At 45.9% G+C, this 21,679-nt stretch overlaps 1 protein-coding gene across 1 annotated transcript in view; it reads right to left on the bottom strand.

Moving 5' to 3' along the window:
* The window catches only part of col12a1a (collagen, type XII, alpha 1a), a 62,341-nt gene that overhangs the window by 11,037 nt on the left and 29,625 nt on the right, over positions 1-21,679 (bottom strand). The window contains exons 29-54 of the mRNA XM_062522576.1: positions 21,520-21,659; positions 21,101-21,233; positions 20,705-20,728; positions 20,469-20,608; positions 18,328-18,457; positions 18,010-18,149; positions 17,126-17,255; positions 15,876-16,018; positions 14,223-14,352; positions 13,751-13,893; positions 13,415-13,544; positions 12,508-12,627; positions 12,167-12,313; positions 11,514-11,630; positions 10,304-10,456; positions 10,059-10,133; positions 9,824-9,963; positions 9,602-9,725; positions 9,120-9,263; positions 8,555-8,719; positions 8,428-8,466; positions 8,049-8,187; positions 6,449-6,591; positions 5,897-6,006; positions 633-791; positions 227-304 (exon numbers count right to left, since the gene is read on the bottom strand). Of these exons, the coding sequence (XP_062378560.1) occupies positions 227-304; positions 633-791; positions 5,897-6,006; positions 6,449-6,591; positions 8,049-8,187; positions 8,428-8,466; positions 8,555-8,719; positions 9,120-9,263; positions 9,602-9,725; positions 9,824-9,963; positions 10,059-10,133; positions 10,304-10,456; positions 11,514-11,630; positions 12,167-12,313; positions 12,508-12,627; positions 13,415-13,544; positions 13,751-13,893; positions 14,223-14,352; positions 15,876-16,018; positions 17,126-17,255; positions 18,010-18,149; positions 18,328-18,457; positions 20,469-20,608; positions 20,705-20,728; positions 21,101-21,233; positions 21,520-21,659 (3,236 nt within the window). The remainder of the gene's footprint in view (positions 1-226; positions 305-632; positions 792-5,896; positions 6,007-6,448; positions 6,592-8,048; positions 8,188-8,427; positions 8,467-8,554; positions 8,720-9,119; positions 9,264-9,601; positions 9,726-9,823; positions 9,964-10,058; positions 10,134-10,303; positions 10,457-11,513; positions 11,631-12,166; positions 12,314-12,507; positions 12,628-13,414; positions 13,545-13,750; positions 13,894-14,222; positions 14,353-15,875; positions 16,019-17,125; positions 17,256-18,009; positions 18,150-18,327; positions 18,458-20,468; positions 20,609-20,704; positions 20,729-21,100; positions 21,234-21,519; positions 21,660-21,679) is intronic.

The raw sequence follows: 21,679 nt of genomic DNA on the forward strand, positions 1-21,679 counted from the left end.
CATTCCTCTCTGACAAGCCTCCTTTGATGTAGAGCAGGCCTGGTGACACCCCTAACAGCTTCATCTGTGGGGATGGCAATGCTGAGAGAAGATTTAGCTCTCCCCCTGCCAGGGTTAAGTGATCCGACTGCACAACGACAAAGCAAAACTCTCTCCACTCTCTCTCTCTCTCTCTCTCTCTCTCCCCCCCCCCAGCAAGACTCTCTGCAGCAAAAGCATCACTTACCATAGCTGGCAGGTCACAACATCTGTCTCTGGTGGTCCAACCCAAGCTGCAGACAATATCAAACATCTGGAGCTGGAACTGCACAAAGAGAGGGGGGAAAAAAAGAAGCACAAACGGATGTTACAGATGGCTTCCATTGACTCCAAGCGATGGGGAATGCAAAAACATGGCCACATGCGCAGGCAGAACCCACGGTGCATGGGGCAGGTAATAAACGAGTGTCCTGCGCAACTATCCGTCCAGCGTTGGGCATTCTGCAGTGCCGCGGCTGGACTCGCCAAGATTTAATAGCCCATCGACGGACAAAACGCTAAAGCATAACAATGGAGTTCTTGATTCGTTCAGATAGCTCTCTGCTCTTCCTTGGAGATCGCTTAGAGCCTTTTTCCAACAATCTTTCACTTACTGTTGCAGACTCCCTCTTGCCGCCACCACCAGACTTCATCCTGCCGAGCACCTCGTAGCCATCTGTGGAGACATTCTTTGCCTCCTTGATTTCTTTTTCGGCAACCTCCTGACAGTCCACGTTCAGCTTAACACTCTTCGGGGTGACTGTGACATGGAGCTGGAAAACAGCAAGACATAAACAAGAGCGGTTTTCATTTTTTCAATCCAAACGGTACAAAAATAATTGGGACTGTACTTAGTCCCTTCTCAGAAAACCATTCATGAGACTGAAAGAGAGAACAAAAAAAAAATCCCTTCAGAGCGCAAACTAGATTGAAAATGAACTTATTCAACCCATCTCAGAGTACCATTTTATTGCAAACTATATATAGAAAGACTTTGCAATTAACAATAATGCTCGTAGAGACTTAGGCCTACAATTAGATAAATTATACATTATTATTACACTATGCAAGCCAGCGGTTAAATGTGAAGGGAAATCATGCGTCAGCTGTTTTCTGATCAATGATGCATGGCGAAAAAAAAAAAACCCTCTGAATCCTTCTGCTTGTTTGCATTTTCATGTAACATTTGGGCCACACAAGAGGTGCAACCTTCCAACTAATTCTTTCCGTGCTGTTCTGGAGAACCAAAAGGATTTTTTTGTTGCCATTTCCTGTCAAGAACAGCTTCACCACATCTTGGTATTATGTCATTTTGTGGTATGCCATCAAAAGTACTCTTGTTTCCATACTTTCCTACGCCGTAGCAATTCTTGGTCTACCCATCTGACAAACAGTCTCTTAACACAACTGACTTTCTTACTTTGCAGTGAATGGTACCAACCCACAGACTGTAGGTCATCTCTTTTGGCAATTAGCTGAGGACTAATCAACTTCCTTGGCAAGAGAACCCAGTTGTTGACTGGCCACAAGTGAAAAGTTGGTCCAGGGCTGTGGCGTGGATTACAGTAGATAGCCAACCACCATGTTCTTTGAAGCTTATTTCTCTTAATGATAGAGAGTTTAAAAAGAGGGTCTGTACAGTTTCAGATACTGATTATGACATAATTATGTCTAGGAAAACCATACCGAGTTGGATAGTATCATTTTCTGCAACATATCTCATTTCCATCCTGGTATTAAGAAGTAAGAGTGAGAATCCCTCCGATGCGCAGAAACGCATCCAACATTTTGCAGAGATTCGCAATCAGTAATGTCGGGAATATGGAGAAAACCCTCTTTGGAGAATAGGAAAATATAACACGAGAGGAGAGTAATGATCTAACCATCGAAAGGGCCACAAGTCACACACCCTCTCTAACCCCCACAAGCTTTCGGCTTTCTGGCTCGGCTGACATGTTCCGTTCTCACACTCAGTCAGATTCTCCTGACTGGCTTCTGTGGGTGTCTGTGAACACCCAGCATGTGGTTCTGTTTTGGGCTTCTCCTGTCAGGCTTCCACCGGGCCTGTCTGTCTGTCTCTCTCCATTTCATACTCTCTTGGCCTGGCGAGCCAGCTCTTTTCCTCCATTTTCTCGCTGCCTTCGTTCTCGCTCAGTGACAATTACTATTCTCCACCGCCCCGGCGCTTATCACCACCGCAGTCTCCGTTAAACTTTAACGAGAGCGCGAAATCAGGTCTAATTTAAATCCTGGTTAATATTAACATCCATCAGCCCCCCCTCCCCATTTTCTTTGTTGACAGCATGATTCACTGGTTGATGGTAACAAATAAAGTTGAAATATATAGGTCAATTTGTTTTACTGCAGTTCAATAGTATAAATTATAATGGTCAATGGGGACATGTTTTTTGACTAGCCCGGAGATCGGAAAAGGTTTCCCAAGTGTAACAAGGGCCCCAATTCCATTCACAGTTACTGCTTTGATTGCTAAAGCAGTTTCACGATTCATTAAGTCTTCTTGTATACTTCACTAAACATTGGGATTTCTTTAAAGAGCGCTGGATAAAGGGGCTGCAGTATTAAAACCTCGATGTGAGAACAAAAGACAAGGCCAAGATGTGGTACGGCAGCGTATGGGTGGACTGACCGAAGCGAGCGCCTTTAAGAGCTGCTTTGATTTCTAGGAGCCCTCTCCCCGCTCTCATTAACTACATGGGAATACTGGCGCCCGTTCATCTCGGATACACCAACGGAAAGTTTGAGAGTCTGGAGTCTTTAGGGATAATAATACAGCAATTGTAGAGTTTTTGAATCCTGAATAACATCGAGATAATAAAGTGTGAACGTTGTTATTTATTGTTGTTGTTAACACCTTTTGTTCCAACAAATGTGATCATCTAGTTGTCTGCTCAAGCCACTAAACTACAGGTAAGTATTCCAAGAAAAGGACTGAGGCAAAGTTTTTCTTGGCAAACCTCCAAAAAAGTAAACCAAGGGGGCCCTGACAAACCCCTAAGTATTTGGGATCCCCAGAGGGTCAAGTCCCTATTTACAGAGGCCATGATTTTGGGGTTTCCTCCGATGATCGTCAGGCTGAAATGGATACAACTCCAGGCCTCCACCGTTAAGCAGGACTTAAAGTAGTCACCGAAATACTAAAGCTGTCTGTGAAAATACACAGTAACCGCATGATATAAGACACTGGCCATAACCAGAGACACTCATCAGCAGACCTCAGCAGTCAGCAGATAAGGCCGTCTGTAAGGAGAGAAATCCTGCTTGTCAGACAGATGCCAGTATGTCTCTCCAATCCATACACTGTCAATGTTATGGCTTCCAAGTTACCATAGCTCCATGGCTTCAGTGTTCTGTTTGACTTCTTTTTTCTCTCTCTCTCTCATGTTGGTTAAAGCAGCCTGTAATCTTGTGACCTCTGTGGTGAGTTTAGCTCTCCCATAGGCCTGGGTGGCTGGAGCCAGTTGAGGTCTCTTTGCGAGGCCCAGTGGTGACTGAGGAGGAAGCCACTGAACACACAAAAGACCACTGCAGCACACCAATGGTTTCTGGACCCAGAGTACGACAACTGCAGCCCAATAAACCGACTGGCCGGGGCTCAACTGCAGCCCAGGCCCTGCAGCAACAGTGGGGACTAATAGTGTTCCACCAGCCCTCTTTCTGATGTTCTTTAAAAGACTCTTTAATTACTTTTCTGTCTGCTGTGGATGGCATGTTATGTTCAGTGTACAAGGTCACCGAGAGAGTAACAATGAAGCAAAAAACAAGAACAAGAGAAAAAAAACAAACAAAAACAAGCAAGAAAAGGTTAGAATCACGCAAAGGATAGTAAACATTTCCTGCCATCATTAGTCTTAACTGCCATTTGATGGTTGTTGTTCTCTGAACAAGCACTGCTGGCATGATGGACTCAAACAAAGAAGTGTGGGCTCAGCAGAGCATTCTAAAGCACTGTTTCCCTTGTAAGCGTTACATCATCATGATCATGGGTGAACTGAACTTTATTTCGACAAGGCCCTCTGCAGAATTCAAAAATTCGACCAAGAGAGGAACTATAACTCTTTTACAAGTTCTTCTCTAAACACTGTCAGAAGAATGAAATGAGTGATAGATGGTTCCTAGCCTCATGCAGTTTCCCCATACCTAAGCCATGATGCTTTCCTGCTCTTGGGAACCATGCACAGGGAAAGGGCAACTGATCCCATATATTTCTAAAGTTTTCCAAGTGCATTTCAAACTATGTGGTGAATGAGTCACGACGCCACATTACTCTATGGCATGTTTATGTGAGTGAGCCTGAGGTTTCCTGACCTTTGAGGCATGTCTTCATGTGATATGACATACAGAGTTCCACACGGTTCTAGTGTTTCTATTCTGAGGAATATCTACCAGCGCAAAAAAAATAAAAATGCTTTTATCCATAAAGGTTGGACATTAGAATCATGTAACTTATAAACATACTGATGCAAGAACGAAGCCTGAAATATCTGATGGTGGCAAGCCATAGGCCTTGGTGTGTGGGCGCTAACATCATGACAAGGTGAAAATCCAAGTCAGCAAATACAAGCAGAAGCAGTGGCAGAAGCCTTCAATGTCCACAGATGCCAATACTATCTATCACTGGCTTCTGTTCTCTGTACGTTTTTGCTTGCTTTGCAACCGCAATGTACTTTCCACCAATCATTATATTGCTGACATGAAAAAAAGAAAAGTGTGATTAACATTTTTTGGATGACCAGTGGCCAATTCAGTTAGAAATCTGTTTCCAACCACAGAGGAAGAACAACAAATAGGGGTAATTTATAGCCTTTACTAAACAGCCTTATTAATAATCCCAAGTGATCATGTCAAAACATCTTGCGTCCACACAGAGGGGGTATAACACACACACACACACACACACACACACACACACACACACACACACACACACACACACACACACACACACACACACACACACACACACACACACACACACACACACAGACACAGACACAGACACAGACACACACAAAAAAAAAAAAAAAACCCTAAATGATTGTAAAGAATTCCCACTGTTTCCAGTGGTGAATGATTAAGAATGCTGAAACAAGATACTGCTTGTCTAAACATGCACTGATCCATTGGATCCCAGTGCCATTAGTCCAGTGCAGGGCAGCCACTGGGAGTGTGGTGAGCAGCTCTACGAGGCCCAATTACTGAAGTGTTTACAGCTCGCGACAGGTCACGGGGGTCAGCAAAAGCCTGCTGACAAACAACTGTGTATTTACAGACTCTCTGTCCTATTCATCAACATGACTCCACAGAAACAGGACTCGTGTAAACCAAGTGGCCAAAGAATTTGTTCTGACTTTTTTTTTTTTAAAAGAAAAAAGAACAACTGTTATGGATGCAGTCACTTAGTGACCAACAAATATTAATGTTGGCAGATTTGCATTGTCCTGGCACGAACAGACAAACTAAGCACGAAACAGACCAACAGAAATAGAAGGGCAGAGACCCTTCGGAATGCCCGAGGTCCTTCGAATGTTCCTGAGTGCCAGCGACATATTTGAATACTTCAAGGTGCTGAACGTGATAACATTTCTGGAGCGCTTAAGCTAGCAGGGTTCACTCTCTGATGACTATCATGAAAATAGATGCACTGATTAAAACGCTGGCTCCGTAATCAGGAACAACAATTTCAACATGGCCCAGCTACGCTGACCAGTAAGGAAACTTTGAGAGACGGGCGCCACTGCCCGTTCATTTTTTGTGAGCTGCATAATGGAAGGTAGGGAAAAGACTGCTTGAGTCTGGTAGCAGTTATCAAGAAATCGCTGGTCAAAGCTCCTTCGAGGTCAGTTTTAATGGCGCTTACCTTGTGGAAGCTCCCATGGAAGATCTTCTTCACGGGGTCACTATCAAATGAAACTGTCTGGAGCTGACCTCTGGTGTCCTTGTTGTAAAACGAGAGCACCTTGCTGGATGCTAAAAGGAAGGGAAAGAAGGCCTTAAGATCAGCAAAATGTTTCCAACATGCATTCACAACTACAGTAGGCGCGGCAACGGTAACATTAACAGAAAAGCAATGCAACGTTGGCATTTTCCTAAACATTGCCAAGTTTGACACGGAAAGTGTCAGGAAAAATGCGGCAGGCACAGCAGAAACCGCTCGGCACTGACAGTCAAATTGTGCCAGTGTTAGATACAGATGCTCACTCTGAGGTTTGGGCCTCCTCCTCTAAGCAATTAGTGTGGAAGATCAATGCAGCGCTGCAGCCTGGGACCCATTAAAATGGCCCAACTTTCTACACACTGTTATTTGGTACAGAGTCAGGGGGGGGGGATCAGAGACTAGTCTACAGTGGGTACAGATGGGGGCCATGTTAGTGATACGCTGCGCACTAGCCACAGAAAAGGGGGGACTCACGGTTCAGGGTGAGTCCGACTTCAGGGTTGTTGTTTCCATCTGCCAGCTGCCATACGTCAAACGCTTGAGTCGGGGTGTCGGGCAGGAGACGGAGGAGCATGATGATGGTGAACGATGGTGGCAGTCCGTCTGGGTGAATCTCCCTAGAAGAAACAGCAAATAAAAACAGCGTTAGGTCTCTACTCTTTTCTTTCTCAGATGTTGTTTTGAGTGGTTTCACTTTGTTCGCTGGAAGGACTACAGATACTGCGGGGGGATGTAGTATTAAAATTTGGCACAAACAATTCTTTTTTTACTAAATCCAGAGTGCCACTTCAGTGTGACTGCCTTCCAAATACATATGCTGGTGTCATGCTGCTCACTACAATAAACAAAAACATTACGCACACATTTCTCAGCCCACAACATAACATCCAAAGCTGAACATCTACTCCAGAGTCCTTTACTCAGACAGGAGACCACGAGGAGCCACCATTTCTGCTATATAAAAAAGCCTTGTGAGGCTAGCCATTAGTTTCTCTAACTCAACCGTAAACAAGCCATTGAAACCTCCATGGTATTATTTTCAAGGGTACCAAGACAGGTCACGGATGTCCTCTACTTACACTAGTACGTGACCTTATGATTGGCACATGCTCACATGATTACAGGCCAGCGCTAAATGCTAGTGACATATTTGAAGCATGCTGCACCATAGCAGCTACAAGTTGACCACAGCAAAAGGCTGAAAAATAATCACAGCTGTTGGTGGGCGGTGTCAAGAGAGGGATCCCCTGCCCAGAGTCAGCACTGGAGAGCAATGGCAAAGCCCTTGTTCACATATGGTCTTTGGGGTCAACCTCCCCTCGGTCTCTTTCTTCTTCTTTTTTTTTTTTTTTGGGGGGGGGGATAAGTGATATTTTCTCAGTTGTATCATCATCATCAACCCTGGTGTATTCCAGGATCTCCACTGAGTCATCTCCAAGACGTTCAAATCAGACAGGGGTGACCAGACGGAATCCCACCGTCCCCACAAACCCAAATAGACACCAAATTGCTCCCAGGTTTAAAAAAAAAAGAAATTACAGCACATTACAAGAATTTTCTCCCTTCTTTCCCCTCTCCTCCCCTCCCCTCCCCTCCCCTCTGGTGTGAGAAATGTTTCCATTTGTGGAGTTTCCTATAGCACGCACAAAACAGAAATCATTAAGGACAAATTAACTAGAGACCACTTTGGCCAGGAAGGCAGGAAGGCTTCGGCGGGATTCTTGAGTGAGACTGCAATTGCCTGAGGACATTATTTTTTTCTTTCACAGTTACAGTAAAGGCAAGGTCCTGACCTCGGGGTGCTAGGACTGCTTTCAGTATGACATGTGTGGGAGTGCACATCGTGGGACCATTGTTATCCCGAGAACAAATCCTTTTTCTCACAGTCACACTTCAGGTCGGCGAAGCTGCGGCAACAAACACGCTTGGCCAAGCGCGTTGCTAATGTGAGTCAGGAGGACTGCGGTCTTTGTTGCTTTTCAAAGGCCATTAAAAATAATGGCAAACATTACAAGACAAGGGAGAGCCCAACGGTCTACCACAGGAGATTTGGAGAGAACAAAACGCCACCTACTTTGTAGGCCCGGAGATGAATGCATCCTTGTGAAGTCTGTAGGTGATGAAGCTGTTGAACGTGCCGGGCTCCATGGAAATCCCGTTCGTGGCAGCGAATGTCTTATCAGTTACGTTGAAGGCCTCCAGCATTCTGAAACCTGCCAATAACATTTCATTCAGTTGGACTCCCATAACCCACGCTACAATGGACAGATGTCTTGATACAAACAAAACATGTTTTACTTCACAGTCATTTACATGTTATCTGGCATGCATGTCCAATAATGCACAACCTGCTCTAAGTCACAGGTAAAGAGAACCTATAGATTCATAAACTGAAAAAAGGTTTTGGTTTTTGACCATCAAAAAACAGGAATACTTTCTGTCCTCATTCTTACCAGGTGTTGTGAAGCCATCCAGGTAAATCAACGGGCAAGCTGCAGGACAGAGGAAAACATGGTATGAAATAATTCCATGCTTTCAGCGGTGATTATCTTTCTATAATGACCTATGATAGGGTCTTACTTGATGTTGCAGTTTCGCAGATAAAGGTGATGAGATTGTCCTGGATCTTTGTGAAAGCATCAAAGTCATCAACCACAAAGACATGTCTGTCACTTGGCTTGCTTCCAATGTTTCTCAATTCTACAACATCCACATCTGCAACTCCGATGACAAACACGCTGTAACCTAGAGACAAAGACAACGTATTTAATGTAAGACACTTATCACTGAAATACAATCACACCACTAACACCTTTTCATAAATTATGTCACTCTATGGGCATAATACCAATAAATCAAAGACTTAAGAACAAAGCTGATAATCTCATTATCAGCATTTGTCAGAGGTACCATGGACCTATACCAATTTTACACTCTTAAAACAAATGTGTTGTCCCTATCTGGACACAGAGATGTGTTAAAAACAAACACAAGTCACATTCATTTTAAGAGTGTAGTCTTGGTGTGGTGGTTGTGGTGTGTGTGTGTGTGTGTGGGGGGGGGGGGGGGGGGGGTGTTCTGCATTGTTGATCAGTGACCAATAATCATTCATCAATACAGCAGGTTTGAGCCTCAGCTCACTTACCAGAGGTCTGGAGTTTCATGGCGCTCTTTTTCACGTCATCTTGAGCACGTCCGTCCGTCACCACCACCAGGACCTTGGGCACGTTCCTCCTCATGCCGCTGTCGGAGGTGAAGACCTTCTCGCCAACGTACTTCAGAGCAGCACCTGATCCACACATGGACATTTACTGACTGGTATGATATCACTATCTAAGGCAAATGAAACAAAACCTAGTTGGAGCAGCTCAGTAAAGCATTATACCACTCTGGTAATGGGAATGGACGATCAAAACTACATATTCAGCAAGACTACATCTCACTGTCTATCTCTCTCTCTCTCACACTCTCTCTTTCTGTGTGTGTGTGTATATATACATATTTATATACGTGTGTTTGTGTGTGAGTGTGCAGCCTATACATAATTACATATATTCAAATAACAAGGTAGTATTTGCATGCAATATACCTTAGTTATTAAACAATGGGTCGTGATTCGGAACAAACCTGTTTTGGTATTGCCTCCTCTGTAGCGAACCAGCTGAAGAGCAGCCAAGGCCTTCCCTTTGTCCTGGTACGTGTTCAGCTTGAATTCGGTCTTGGCCTCGTCACTGTACTGCACGAAGGACACCTGTATCCACAAAGCAACAGTCAGCACACCTGATACCTGATGGTGCAGAGAGGAGGTATTTTTTGGCTGAAGTGTGAATGAGGGGTTCTGTGGCGCACCTGCATGCCGTTATTGTTGATGACATCAAAGGAGCCGATCATGCTGAAGACAAACTGGATGACTTTAACGAAACTCTCGTCGCCAATACTCCAAGAGCCGTCGATGAGGAAGACCAGGTCAGCTTTGGCACCTTTGCAGACTGTGGCAGACAGAAGCACATTTTGAGCGTGCTGTGTCAATACCAATACACGGATAAGCGGCTTACATTAAACACACGGTGGTTTAAAACCTTACCCTCCAGGGCTCCAGGGATGGTGGGTGGTGGTGGGACAGTCGGAGGCTCAGTTGGTGCCTCTGTAGGCTTAACCACTGAGAAAAGAGACAACAAAACCGTTATTGTACCAAACCACATCCAATTTAGCGTAGAGTAGAAGTCAAAAAATCACTTCATCACTTCATCATCACTTCATCATCAATTCATCATCACTTCATCATCACTTCAATCACTTCAATCACTTCATGCATCCCAAAGTCCTTACGAGTTCTCTCCTTGACGCTGACTCCAGGGCCCTCCAGGCTGGGCGTCTGGGTGAAGACGGTGGTGTTGTACAGAGCGTCCGGCGTCAGCCCGTCGAAACAGTACTGGCTCTCCGCTGCCGTGATGGTCACCTCCTGGGCGCCGCGGTTTGCAGCTGTGAGAGAAGTATAAGTATAAGTTTAAGTATATATCCCTTTTTTGATCCCGTGATCGAACCGGCAACCCCCCGGTTACAAGCCCGAAGCCCCTAACCAGTAGGCCACAGCTGCCCCTGAAAGGAGACACACCGAGAAGCTTCTGTCAGGGGACACAGTGGACCAGACCAGACCAGACCAGACGCACCGCACGAGTCCAGGACACTTTTGCACGAGTACGGAAAAAATGCCGTCGCGCTGACTCACGCTGGTTCGTGGGGTAAAAGCGCCTGATGAAAACGAGCTCTTAATCATGCAGCTGCATGGCTTCATATCGCATTTTGGTTCATTAAGAGCGCACTAACGACCTCAAGCGCTCTGGCTTTGCTCAGCCTAACGATCATTTATCCAGAAAGAATCACACCAGAGCATACGGAGGATACAGAAAGCGCACCACTGGTAAATGGTGTATATCTTCTACAAATGACTTCTCGGCAGAATCGACAGGCGGATGATGAACAGGTACGCTACGGGGACGGAGCCCATGGCGCTCTTCATTTGAAGCAGCAGCCTCCCTCTAACACACACAAGACTGCCTCGGCTTGGCAAGCCGCTGCACTTCCATCTGTAATTGCTACCATATACAGACTTAAATATTCCAGCATAGCTCGTTTTTTTTTTTTTTTTACAATCCTCCCCCAGTCTGCGAGGCTAATAAGAACCAGGGGGATCGGAGCGCAGTTCAAATGAGCATAATGTATTATTGTTAGACTTTATAACAGCTGAACCTTGAAGTTATTAGCTCCTCGATTATCTGGGCATGCAAACCAAGAACTACAGTAAACAACTCCGAGGTTTGCGGATTACTTCTGATCCTTGGGCACGGTACATGTCAATAAACATTATATACGCCTGGCCATGAGTTGTGCAAGTCGTAGACTGAGAGATGTTGTGTGGAAGAGCTAATTACGGAATCAGCTAGACACATAAATCAAAGATCGCATTACAGATCTAATAGCGCAAATTAGCTTTGTATATTTGATGAGGATGTGTAAGGATGTGTTGCCATGGACTCACGGTCGAATGGGTTGACTTTGAGGCGGTAAGAGGTGGCAGCTCTGTGAGGCGTCCATTTGACGCAGTAGGAGTCGTAACCAACGTTGTATGTCGTCAGGTCAGTCACGTTCAGATAAACTGTAGAGAGAGAGATGGGACAGTTTTATGTCTTGTGCTATAAATAGCTCTCTATGCACATCAGTGATACATTACATATGTTAGCAAACTCTACAGGTAAAATCAATTCTAAATCAGAGAGGTTTCAATGGAAAAGAGCTTTATGAGAGGTTGGTATGGAAAATAGCTATGTAGAGGTTGGTACGGAAAATAGCTATATGTAGAGGTTGGTATGGAACAGAGCTACTGTATATGTAGAGGTTGGTATGGAAAAGAGTTGTATATAGAGGTTGGTATGGAAAAGAGTTGTATGGAAAAGAGCTGAATGTAGAGGTTGGTATGGAAACTAGCAATATGTAGAGGTTGGTATGGAAAATAGTTGTACTGTATGTAAAGATTGGTATGGAAAAGAGCTACAGTATATGTAGAGGTTAGTATGGGAAAGAGCTGTACTGTATGTAAAGATTGGTATGGAAAAGAGCTACTGTGTAGAGGTTGGTATGGAAAAGAGTTGTATGTAGAGGTTGGTATGGGAGAGCTGAATGAGAGGCACGTACGAGTGGTTCCTTGGCCGGGCAGAACTCCGCTCAGGCCGGCGTCGTACTGAGCGTACAGCTTCAGATCGTAAGTGGTGCCTGGCTTCAGGTTGTGCAGGTGGTGGGTGGTCACATCTCCCACGTTGGTCTCTATAACTTCATCAGTTCCTACAGCAAACAGAAATATTGCATCAGTTTATGACCATTCTTGCAAGATGTGAACTAGAGACTGGTATATGGATACTGTTCTCAGTGGAACATGACGCAATCATACCTCCTTCAAAACACACTGTTGTTATTTTATGTATCATTTTCTGCTTTTGTACCCAAAAAGCGAGCGGCATTACGAAGCACTCACTCACCTTCTGGCTGATAGACCAGTTTGTATCCATTAACCTTGGCAGGGGCGGCGTCCCAGGACACCCTGAAGCGGGTGTACCACTCATCCGACACACGCAGGTTTCGGGGCGCCAGCAAACCCACTGTGCGTGGAGCAACAGAGCAACAGACAGGAAAAAACAGGTTGAGAAATTGCATACAAGTAATTCACTGCCATTACAATGGGCTCTGGCTCAGGGGCTTTTTTTTTTTTTTTGGAGAGTGCCTGCGACTTGATAGAGCTCATCCAGGGTCTTTAAGCTTGGCAAATCAGATAAATGGGGGGGAGGGGGGGGGGGAGAGAGAGAGAGAGAGAGAGAAAGAGGGAGTGGGGGCTGAGAGAGAGACAGAGAGAGAGAGTGAGAGAGGAGGATGAGAGATGAGGGCGTACTTAGAGAGACAGACAGAGAGAGAGAGAGAGAGAGAGAGATGAGGGCGTACTTAGAGAGACAGACAGAGAGAGCAAGAGAGAGAGGGAGGGGCTGTGCTGGCACACCTAAAGAAGAGTCTCTGGGTCTGGAGGACAGCCAGTTCAGATGGTCTGGCAGAGCGTACTCCTGACCCAGGGCCAAGACCAGAGCCTGCTATTGTTTCAGTAATCCGCTCTGAAGCCGCCTGCCTCTTGGTCTAACCGGGGAGTCAAATTAGAGCCGCAGAACCCCACAGGGGCAACAAAGTGGCCAGAGAGAGAGATGGAGCTCCATGCATCACAGACACATACTGTACTGTCGACTGATTTACAATGCAGATGCTCTACATAAAGTATGTCCACATGTGCGTATGTAGTGTGTACACAACACATGTATGTACATTAGGCATGCAAGGTCAAATGCTTGTATGTATGTATGTATGTACTGTATGTATGTATGTATGTATGCATGTAGTTCGTACATGTGTGACCGTCGCCGGCCAGCTCTCCTCCAGGTCCATCTGGGTAGATGGCAACCACGTTGATCTTGTAAGGGGTGTCAGGCTGAAGGTTGGGCAGGATTACGCTGTTCTGATTCCCAGGTACAGTTGTCTACACAAAAACAACAACAAAAACAAGACAACTCAAAACGTAAAAAGAATATACCTGGCAATATTTCTACGCATACACAGTACATGACACATCTACTATTGTGAGAACTATAAGACAGCATTCTATCTAACTGGTTTGTGTGTGCTGGTGTTAACTTGGCAGGTGTACTGTAGAAAAGCTGTGTGTTAACCCTGGAGGCCACTTACGAATTCCTCGATGGGATCGCCGGTGGTGGGGGCGTAGCCAATGCGGTACTGCTGCACGGGGCCCTCGGCGTGCTCCCAGCTGACCGTCAGGCTGCTGGTGGTGGGATCGTACACACGGAGGTTCCTGGGCCCACTGCGTGGCACTGACCCACACATGTGAGAACAAAACAAAACATTAAAAAAAACAAAAACAACAACAACAATCATAGTTGAGCCTCTTAATCCACTCAGTGGACCATGATGCAATCATACCTAGTAAAAACACACTGTTGCTATTTAATGTATCATCGCTTTGGACAAAGGCGTCTGCTAAATAACCATAACCATAACCATAACCATAACCATTTTCAGCTTTTATACCCAAAACTCGGCCAGCATTAGTTTCACATTACTGCTCTACTGCTTTACACTACTACATGCTTTACTGTTTATTGACTGTCTCAGTGGTTGGTACACAAGGGCTGTTCCTTACGCGTCTTGCCGTCGTCGGTCACGGAGGGGCCCTCCCCGTCAGCGTAGAGGGCCACCACGGCGACCGAGTAGGCCGTGTCCGGGGAGAGCTGCTCCAGCAGCGTGGTCTGGACGTTCCCTGGCACCAGGACCTACAGCAGGAGGAGGAGGAGATGCCAGGGATGAGTCAAAGGCACTTCACTTCGCCACACTCCACACAGTTCTTCAAAACATGCTTAAACACAGGACAGGGCCCTGATGTACTTGGCAGGCTTGAGATCAGTTCACTACTCTGTTCTTGACGGAAGGCTGTCACACGTCACGATACAAAAATGTGCTGAAGACTTTGAATATCCGACGAGACTTGGCATGTCTGAGTTCAAGGGAGGTTTCCTGTGTGAGAGATCCACGGGTGGATTAAAGGAAGCAGGACCCTTGTTGAGGCCATCCACTGCGCTCTGCAGCTGACCTTTGATCTCCCCGAGTCGCCGACATCTGTTTGCGTTGCCTCTCGGAGACATAGCTCTCGTGCCAAACGACTTGGCCTCCGCTAACAGCCACTTGCGTTGCCGTTGCAAAAGTGAAAGGGAGCCCAAGCATGCCTTTGATGATGTGCCTCGGGACTGAGCATGGCTGTGCCGAGGAACAAGTGACGAGGTGGCGCTCGCCAAAAGCCCTCAGCATGTTTTTTCTTCCCCTTTTTCTTTTTACCCAGCAGCAGGCCATGTCCAAGTCTAAACAGGACCACTCTTGCCTTGTTGACAGGAGGTGAAAGCGAGGCAACCTCTTCTGCCTTCTTCTTATCCTGCCTTTGTCTCCCACATTCAATGTGTCACGGCTGAGATGAAGCAGCTCGGGATCACTTCTCATTTGGCCTGCGTGGAGTTTGACCCCGTGGCCTGTTGCATAAGGCTCAAATAAGCCCCCTTGTCCCTTAACCGTTACCTCTAAATGCTAGTAGTGTCCTTGAGCGCGCACGCTTTTAGTGATGTGTTGCAGACTTGCAGCATACACCCTCATGCATTAGCGAGACTCGGGCTACATTGCGAAAGATGTGGAAAACTGGCCGGTTTGTCGGAAAAAGCCAACTCCAGAGTCTATCTTTTCCCCTCACGCAAAATGCTACGGCCTTGGAAGACGCAGCATCATGGCTAATAACGTAAAGTAAAAAAAAAAAAGCACACCAATGGTCTATAATGTAATGTTCTTGCGCCTTCAAATAAAAAAAAAAAGCACGGCCTTTTGTTCCAAATGTTTCCGACAGATGTTGCTTTTCACGCAGTGTTAATCTGCGCAGTTATGGCTGCCTGTCGGCCAGTCTGCCTCCGCGAGCGCTTTACACCCCTCTCTCCGTGGGTCACATGTCACCAGCGAGGCCTTAACGACCGCAAACAACTCAACTAAAACAAGCACAACGTCGTTAACAGTGTCCACCCCACAAACAGAGGGTCCTTTTTTTTCTTTTTTTGTTTTTTGCTCGATGTCCAACATATGTGCAGGGCATCTAGCGCCAATTTATGAGTTGAATAATGGGAGCTGTAACAATCCTTCTAGGGAGCTTCTTGTAAACCACTGCTCTTTGACCCTTACTCTTTGACCCCTGCTGGTGGGCTTAATTAGAGAGCGCGGGGTGGGGGGGGGGAGGTCTGGGGGGGGGGGGGGGGTGGTGACTCACCGACTCGGAGGGACGGTCTCCTCTCAGTGGGGCATAGACCACGCGGTACTGCAGCACCTCACCAGAGGCCGGCTCCCAGCGCGCATTCAGGGTGTTTGTGGTGGGGTTGTAAACCTGCAGGTTTCTGGGAGGGTAGCGCTCCACTAAAACACAAAGAGAGATAGAGAGAGAGGGAGGAAGAGGGAGGGAGAGGGAGGGAGAGGGAGGGAGAGAGAGAAAGAGAGGGGGAGGGTTGAGGAAAGTGAGAGTTGTCATGCCCCATCAATCACACATGCATACAACCCTCCTGAGAACAACAATAAACAGTTATAGCTCAGAGCCAATAAGCTCTGGGTTCTAAAGGCAAAGGTTCTAACCTAAAAGTTACCTGGTATGCGCAGACTGTATCTTTCACCACAAAATATAATAACAAAACATTTTACCACCGTTGGTGAAAATTGCCTTTAAACTATAACAGACTAGCAAAACTTAAGGTTCACTGCCATGCAATAAACTCATAAAATACACAATGGAGCACAAGAGTTTTCTTTTCTTTTTTTCAACCTCATCAGGCACTTAAAGGCTCTGGCGTAAGTGATAGAGAATGGCTCATTGTTTACCAGCATTGGCAATGGCAAGACGCCAAGAAGAAAGCCTACACAGTTGAGTAATAAGTCCATAAAACTGTTAAAATAGCAGCGGCCTGTTCTTTTACCACGGGGCTCTCTACATGAGAGGCCATTCAAGATGACACACGTACAACACAGACATATTGCTAACAGAGACATCGACAAGGGAAAAAGTGACCCTCACTACATCACAGACCGAGCCAAAGAGTGCTAAAATGAAATGGCTCTTTGTTGTTTCCATCAATGGGAGCAGTGGGTCAAACGCAATAAAAAAAAAGGGCCCCCTGTCACGACTCTCCCAAAATGGAAGCCAGTTTCTCACATCTGCCTCTGACGGCGATGGCATCACTAGCAGTCATTACACCCAATAAACGGAGCTCATTAACTCCAGCCTGGAGACACTTTTATAGGGCTGCTAACGCGTAGGCATGGCATCCTGAGTAATCAATCCACTGGGTCTGAGTCGTCTGACTCATGCTGAGATACAGGCACAGACTTAGCCCCTACTGAGGCCAGCCCAGCAGGCTGCTATGGATACAGGCTGCATGTTTGGAACTCCTGACAAACCAATCGTCCACAGGATCACTGTACATGTTTATCTGGATGAGGTGCCATTGTGTGTGTTTGGGAATGTGGACGTACGTGTCTTTCCGTTCTCAGACATGCGCTTGCCCTCGCCCTGGGGGTACACGGGCGCCACGGTGACGGTGTAGACGGTGTCGGACATGAGGTTCTTCAGAACTGTGGTGGTGGTGTTCCCACCCACCTGAGCCTTTAGGAAGAGACAAGAAAACAAGCGCTGTGTCATGAGTCTCCTGCCACACAGTGTCTGAGTTAAAAAATAATCTCATGTTATCTATCAGAGACAGGCATCATCAAAAAGCTGTGCCAGTAAAACACCACCTGACAGTTTCACATACATGGATTACGCCTAGTCCTAGACTAAAAGGTTTATGTTAGTGGAGATTTTCATTGAAGTTTTATTTGAGTCTTGGACTAGGCTTAACCCATTCTACAGGCCCCTTGCTCTACAAGTCAGATATCAACAATAACCATCACAATAACTATGTTGAATGTTTCATTGTATCACATGTGTATCACAAGACGACAGTTGAAAATTAGCCGGCTGGCTAACACTGGAACATTTTACAGAAGTATATAAGTATAAAGTATAAGTATTTATCCTTTTTTGATCCCGTGAGAGAAATTCCTTCTCTGCATTTATCCAAAATTTAATCGAATTAGTGAACACACACAGCACACAGTCAACACACAGTGAGGTGAATCACACACTAACCAGTGAGCTGCCTGCCCAACCAGCGGCGCTCGGGGAGCAGTGAGGGGTTAGGTGCCTTGCTCAAGGGCACTTCAGCCGTGGACTGGTCGGGGATCGAACCGGCAACCCTCCGGGGTTACAAGCCCGAAGCCCCAAACCAGTAGGCCACGGCTGGCCACAAGTGTAAATGAATGTGAACACAAAATCAAAAATGTTAATTTAATTTCACACTAAATGATCAGCGTCATACCGTCTCCTCCACGCCACCTGCTGCAGGCGCGTAGTAGAGCTTGTACTGGCGGACGTTGCCCTCGGCCGCCTCCCAGGTCACCTTCAGAGTGCTGGTGGTGGGGTCTGTGACCTGGAGGTTCCTCACGCCACCCAGAGGCTCTGCGGGAGCAAGACGTTCAGCACATAAACACCATCGCTCAGACACTCAGACACTCAGACACTCAGACACTCAGACACTCAGCAGTGGCGAAATCGGGGGAGATAAATAACAAATAAAGGAATGGTGAGACTGATTAGCATGCCATTCTGAGGACTCATGGGCTGGCTGGCCACTCACTTGTGGTGCCTTCGCCATTTAAGTCCAGGGCTTCTCCGGTGCCGTAAACAGCCGTCACGGTGAGGGAGTATGTGGTCTCCGGAGTGAGTTTCTGAAGATTCACTGTGTTCTTCTTGCCACCAATTTGAGTCTAGGGGGAGAGAAAATCAAAATGTTAGTCCTCTCTCGGACTCGAAGATGACCTAATGTTGGACATCATATTTCATAACAACAACACTAACCGGTTGGCATAACTATAACTAATCAGGCCATAGTTTGGAGAATAGGTCAATCTATTATCATGCCACTCAGTCAATCTACATTAAGCTGGGTAAATATGACATGGGCTCATTCAAACTAAAGCCCCATTACATACACAAAGGAACATGATGCTTTGAACATGACCTCTGTCTGATAAACAGCTCCATCACACAAAGCTTTCCATGTTTATTTAACTGAATGTTTGGGGAAACACACTTGTTATTCCACATAAATTCCGTAGTAAGACGGAAAGCACTTTTTATGTAGAAGATATCAACGTCTATATATGTATGTACCAAAAACAATTTTCTAAAAAATAAATGGCTGTGTGTTTAAAAAGTGTTAAAACGTCTTATTCTGATTTGCAGGTAAAGGCCCCAAACTATTCCACTACGTCCCAGAGGTGAATATAACTCAAACAGCAACTGTGACAAAGGAAACTTCAAATGGACTCCACGGGCTGCTTCCGTTGATGATAAAACGCTTGAATTACTAAAGAATGCGGGCTTGGCTTTGCCACGGTGACCTCTTTGAAAATGGAATTCATTGGGCAGCAAAAAAGAAGAAGAGGGGAAAAAAGACGGGAAAAAAAACACAGTGAACATTCTGAGATCTTTTTTTCAAAAAAAAAATAATCTGCTGCCCAAGGATGCAAAGAACACTGTTGCATTTTTGTTGTTCTATTAAGAGAAGGGACCTCGGTCCACTAATGGCCAAAACAGTCGGAAGAATTGTCAAGAACTTTAGAGCTGGATTTACTGCCCAGCCCCTGGCTGCAGGACAGACACTGTTAAAAAAATAAAGAACACAAGGTCGCTGCTATACACAGATGTCTGGCCTAGAAAAAGAGAAATAGGCTGACTGTCTATTATGAGTGTGTGTGTGTGTGTGTGTGTGTGTGTGTGTGTGAGTGAGTGTGTGTGTGTGTGTGTGTGTGTGCACGCAGACATGAGGGTATGCCTGCATGTGTGTGTTCAGGAGTCAAAAGTGACTCTTTGCCAACTCTGTGGTGAGGCAGTCTGAAAATCGGTGGAGACTTTAACTTGGGTGAGACAGTGAGAATCTTATCAGCAGACACTGGCAAGCTCTGAAATGGTGTCAAATCTTTCCAGTCGGCGTTAACCGGATTTTCATCGCCTGATGCACAAGGGCTGTGCGTGGAAGAATGTGTCTGTATGTATGAGTGTGTGTGTGTGTGTGTGTGTGTGTGTGTGTGTGTCCTGTCAAGTAGACCTTTTCCGACAAATTGGAGATAGCAATAGCTCCCAAAGCGCCGTATATGTGATGAAAGGAACGCTGAAAGAGCAGAGAACTTGGCGCGCTGCTAGGAGACAGCCTCCAGCTTTCCAGCGGTGTCTGAGTGTTTAGCAAGCAATTTCATCAAGCCAGTCTGCTGATGGCTATCATGACAAAAAGGGTTTCCTCTCATTTCAATGGGAAAACATTCCGCTTGCAAAACACCATGGAAATACGCCATCAACAAATAACTAACTTAAGCACTGAACACTATACGAGGCACTTTTTTTTACGGTGACAGCATGCAATGAAAACATCATTGAGAGGGAAAACATGCCTACTTTTATGGCGAAAAAAGCTGTTATCAAAGTTGTTATCAAAATATCAAAATTTGATAATGGAGCATAAAACCTTAATGTAGCTAGTGTAAAACCACAGTGGAAAGAATAATAATAAAAAAATCTTTTGAAATGACCCAAGACCAATATATCTCAGATAAAGGCAAAGCCAAATGGATTCCTCCCAGGCCATTTACCATTTAGCCGAAGGAGATAACACAGCCTTGTGCAAGGCTCTACTGAGATAACAGCCTTGTGCAAGGCTCTATTTTTAAAAACCACCTCTTCTAGAAAGTTCTGGGAGACTTGTGGTGAACTGACACTCACCATTTGAGTTCTGCCGCCTGCAGCCGGTACATATGTGATCTTGTAGTTCTGAACACGGCCTGGGGCGTGGTCCCATTTTAGGGTCATAGTGGTGGTGGTCTCATTGAACACCAGCAGGTTGGTGGGAGGTCCAGTGGGGGCTAGATGAGGAAGTAAATTAGACCGATCAGTTACATCTTTACCACTCTCTCCGCACTGAATCCAACACCTCATCTATTCATGACAAAAACACTTACCAGGAGTGATGACAATCTTGGGAACTATATGGGGAATGAGAGGAAAGAAAGAGCCACAAGACCACAATTACTGATGCTTACACACACAGGCTTGAAGACACCGTTTAAGCTATTCAGTTAAATGTTGGGGTTTCTTACAGTGAGCTATTCAGTTAATTCAGTTAAATGTTCTATTCAGTTAAATTGCTCTACTCAGTTCAATGTTGGGGTTTCCCACAGCGAGCTACTCAGTCAGTTCAGTTAAATGCTCTATTTAGCTCAATGTTCTATTCAGTTACATGTTCTAAGCAGTTAGAGGTTCCATTCAGTTCAATGTTCTAAGCAGTTAAATGTTCTATTGCTCTCTTCAGTTCAATGTTCTATTGCTCTCTTCAGTGCACTGTTGGGGGTTCTTACGTGTAGGCTGGGTCCCCATCAGGTCCTCGCTCTCCGACTCGTCTGGGTAGATGGCCGTCACAGACACGTCGTACGGCGTGTCCGGCTCCAGGCCCTCCAGTACTGTGGTGGTGTCCTCAGCATTCAGGATGTCCTGAAACAGGAGAGGGAGAGATGAGTGACCAGACCTATCAAACCTAAGGCCAGACACGAAGGTCTTTGGCATTATTTGCCCTCAATGGTGCCTTCCAGGCAGCGCTGCCTTCAAGGCACTACTCCCCTCAGTTTAGGGGTAGGATGAGGGTTGAGGGGGTTAGGGTTAGGAATAGGGTAAAGGTAGTGCCTTTTAGGCTGTGGAAGGTGCCGTTGGGGGCAAAAAACACCATTGAGCCAGACAGAACAGCCAGCCAGCACTCTACTTTAAAACTCCGGTTGCTTACGTATTGGAAGTTGGCCTCGCCCTTCTTCGTCCAGCCGATGCGGTAGAGAGCAACATCAGGCGCTCCGTGCTCCCAGTGGGCCCTGAAGCTGGTCTGGGTCACCTCCGAGAAGCGCAGGTTTTTAGGTGCAGGGACAACATCTGTCGAGGAGGAGGTCAGT

This window comes from Sardina pilchardus, chromosome 20 (assembly GCF_963854185.1).
Source record: "Sardina pilchardus chromosome 20, fSarPil1.1, whole genome shotgun sequence".
Classification (NCBI taxonomy): Eukaryota; Metazoa; Chordata; class Actinopteri; order Clupeiformes; family Clupeidae; genus Sardina; species Sardina pilchardus.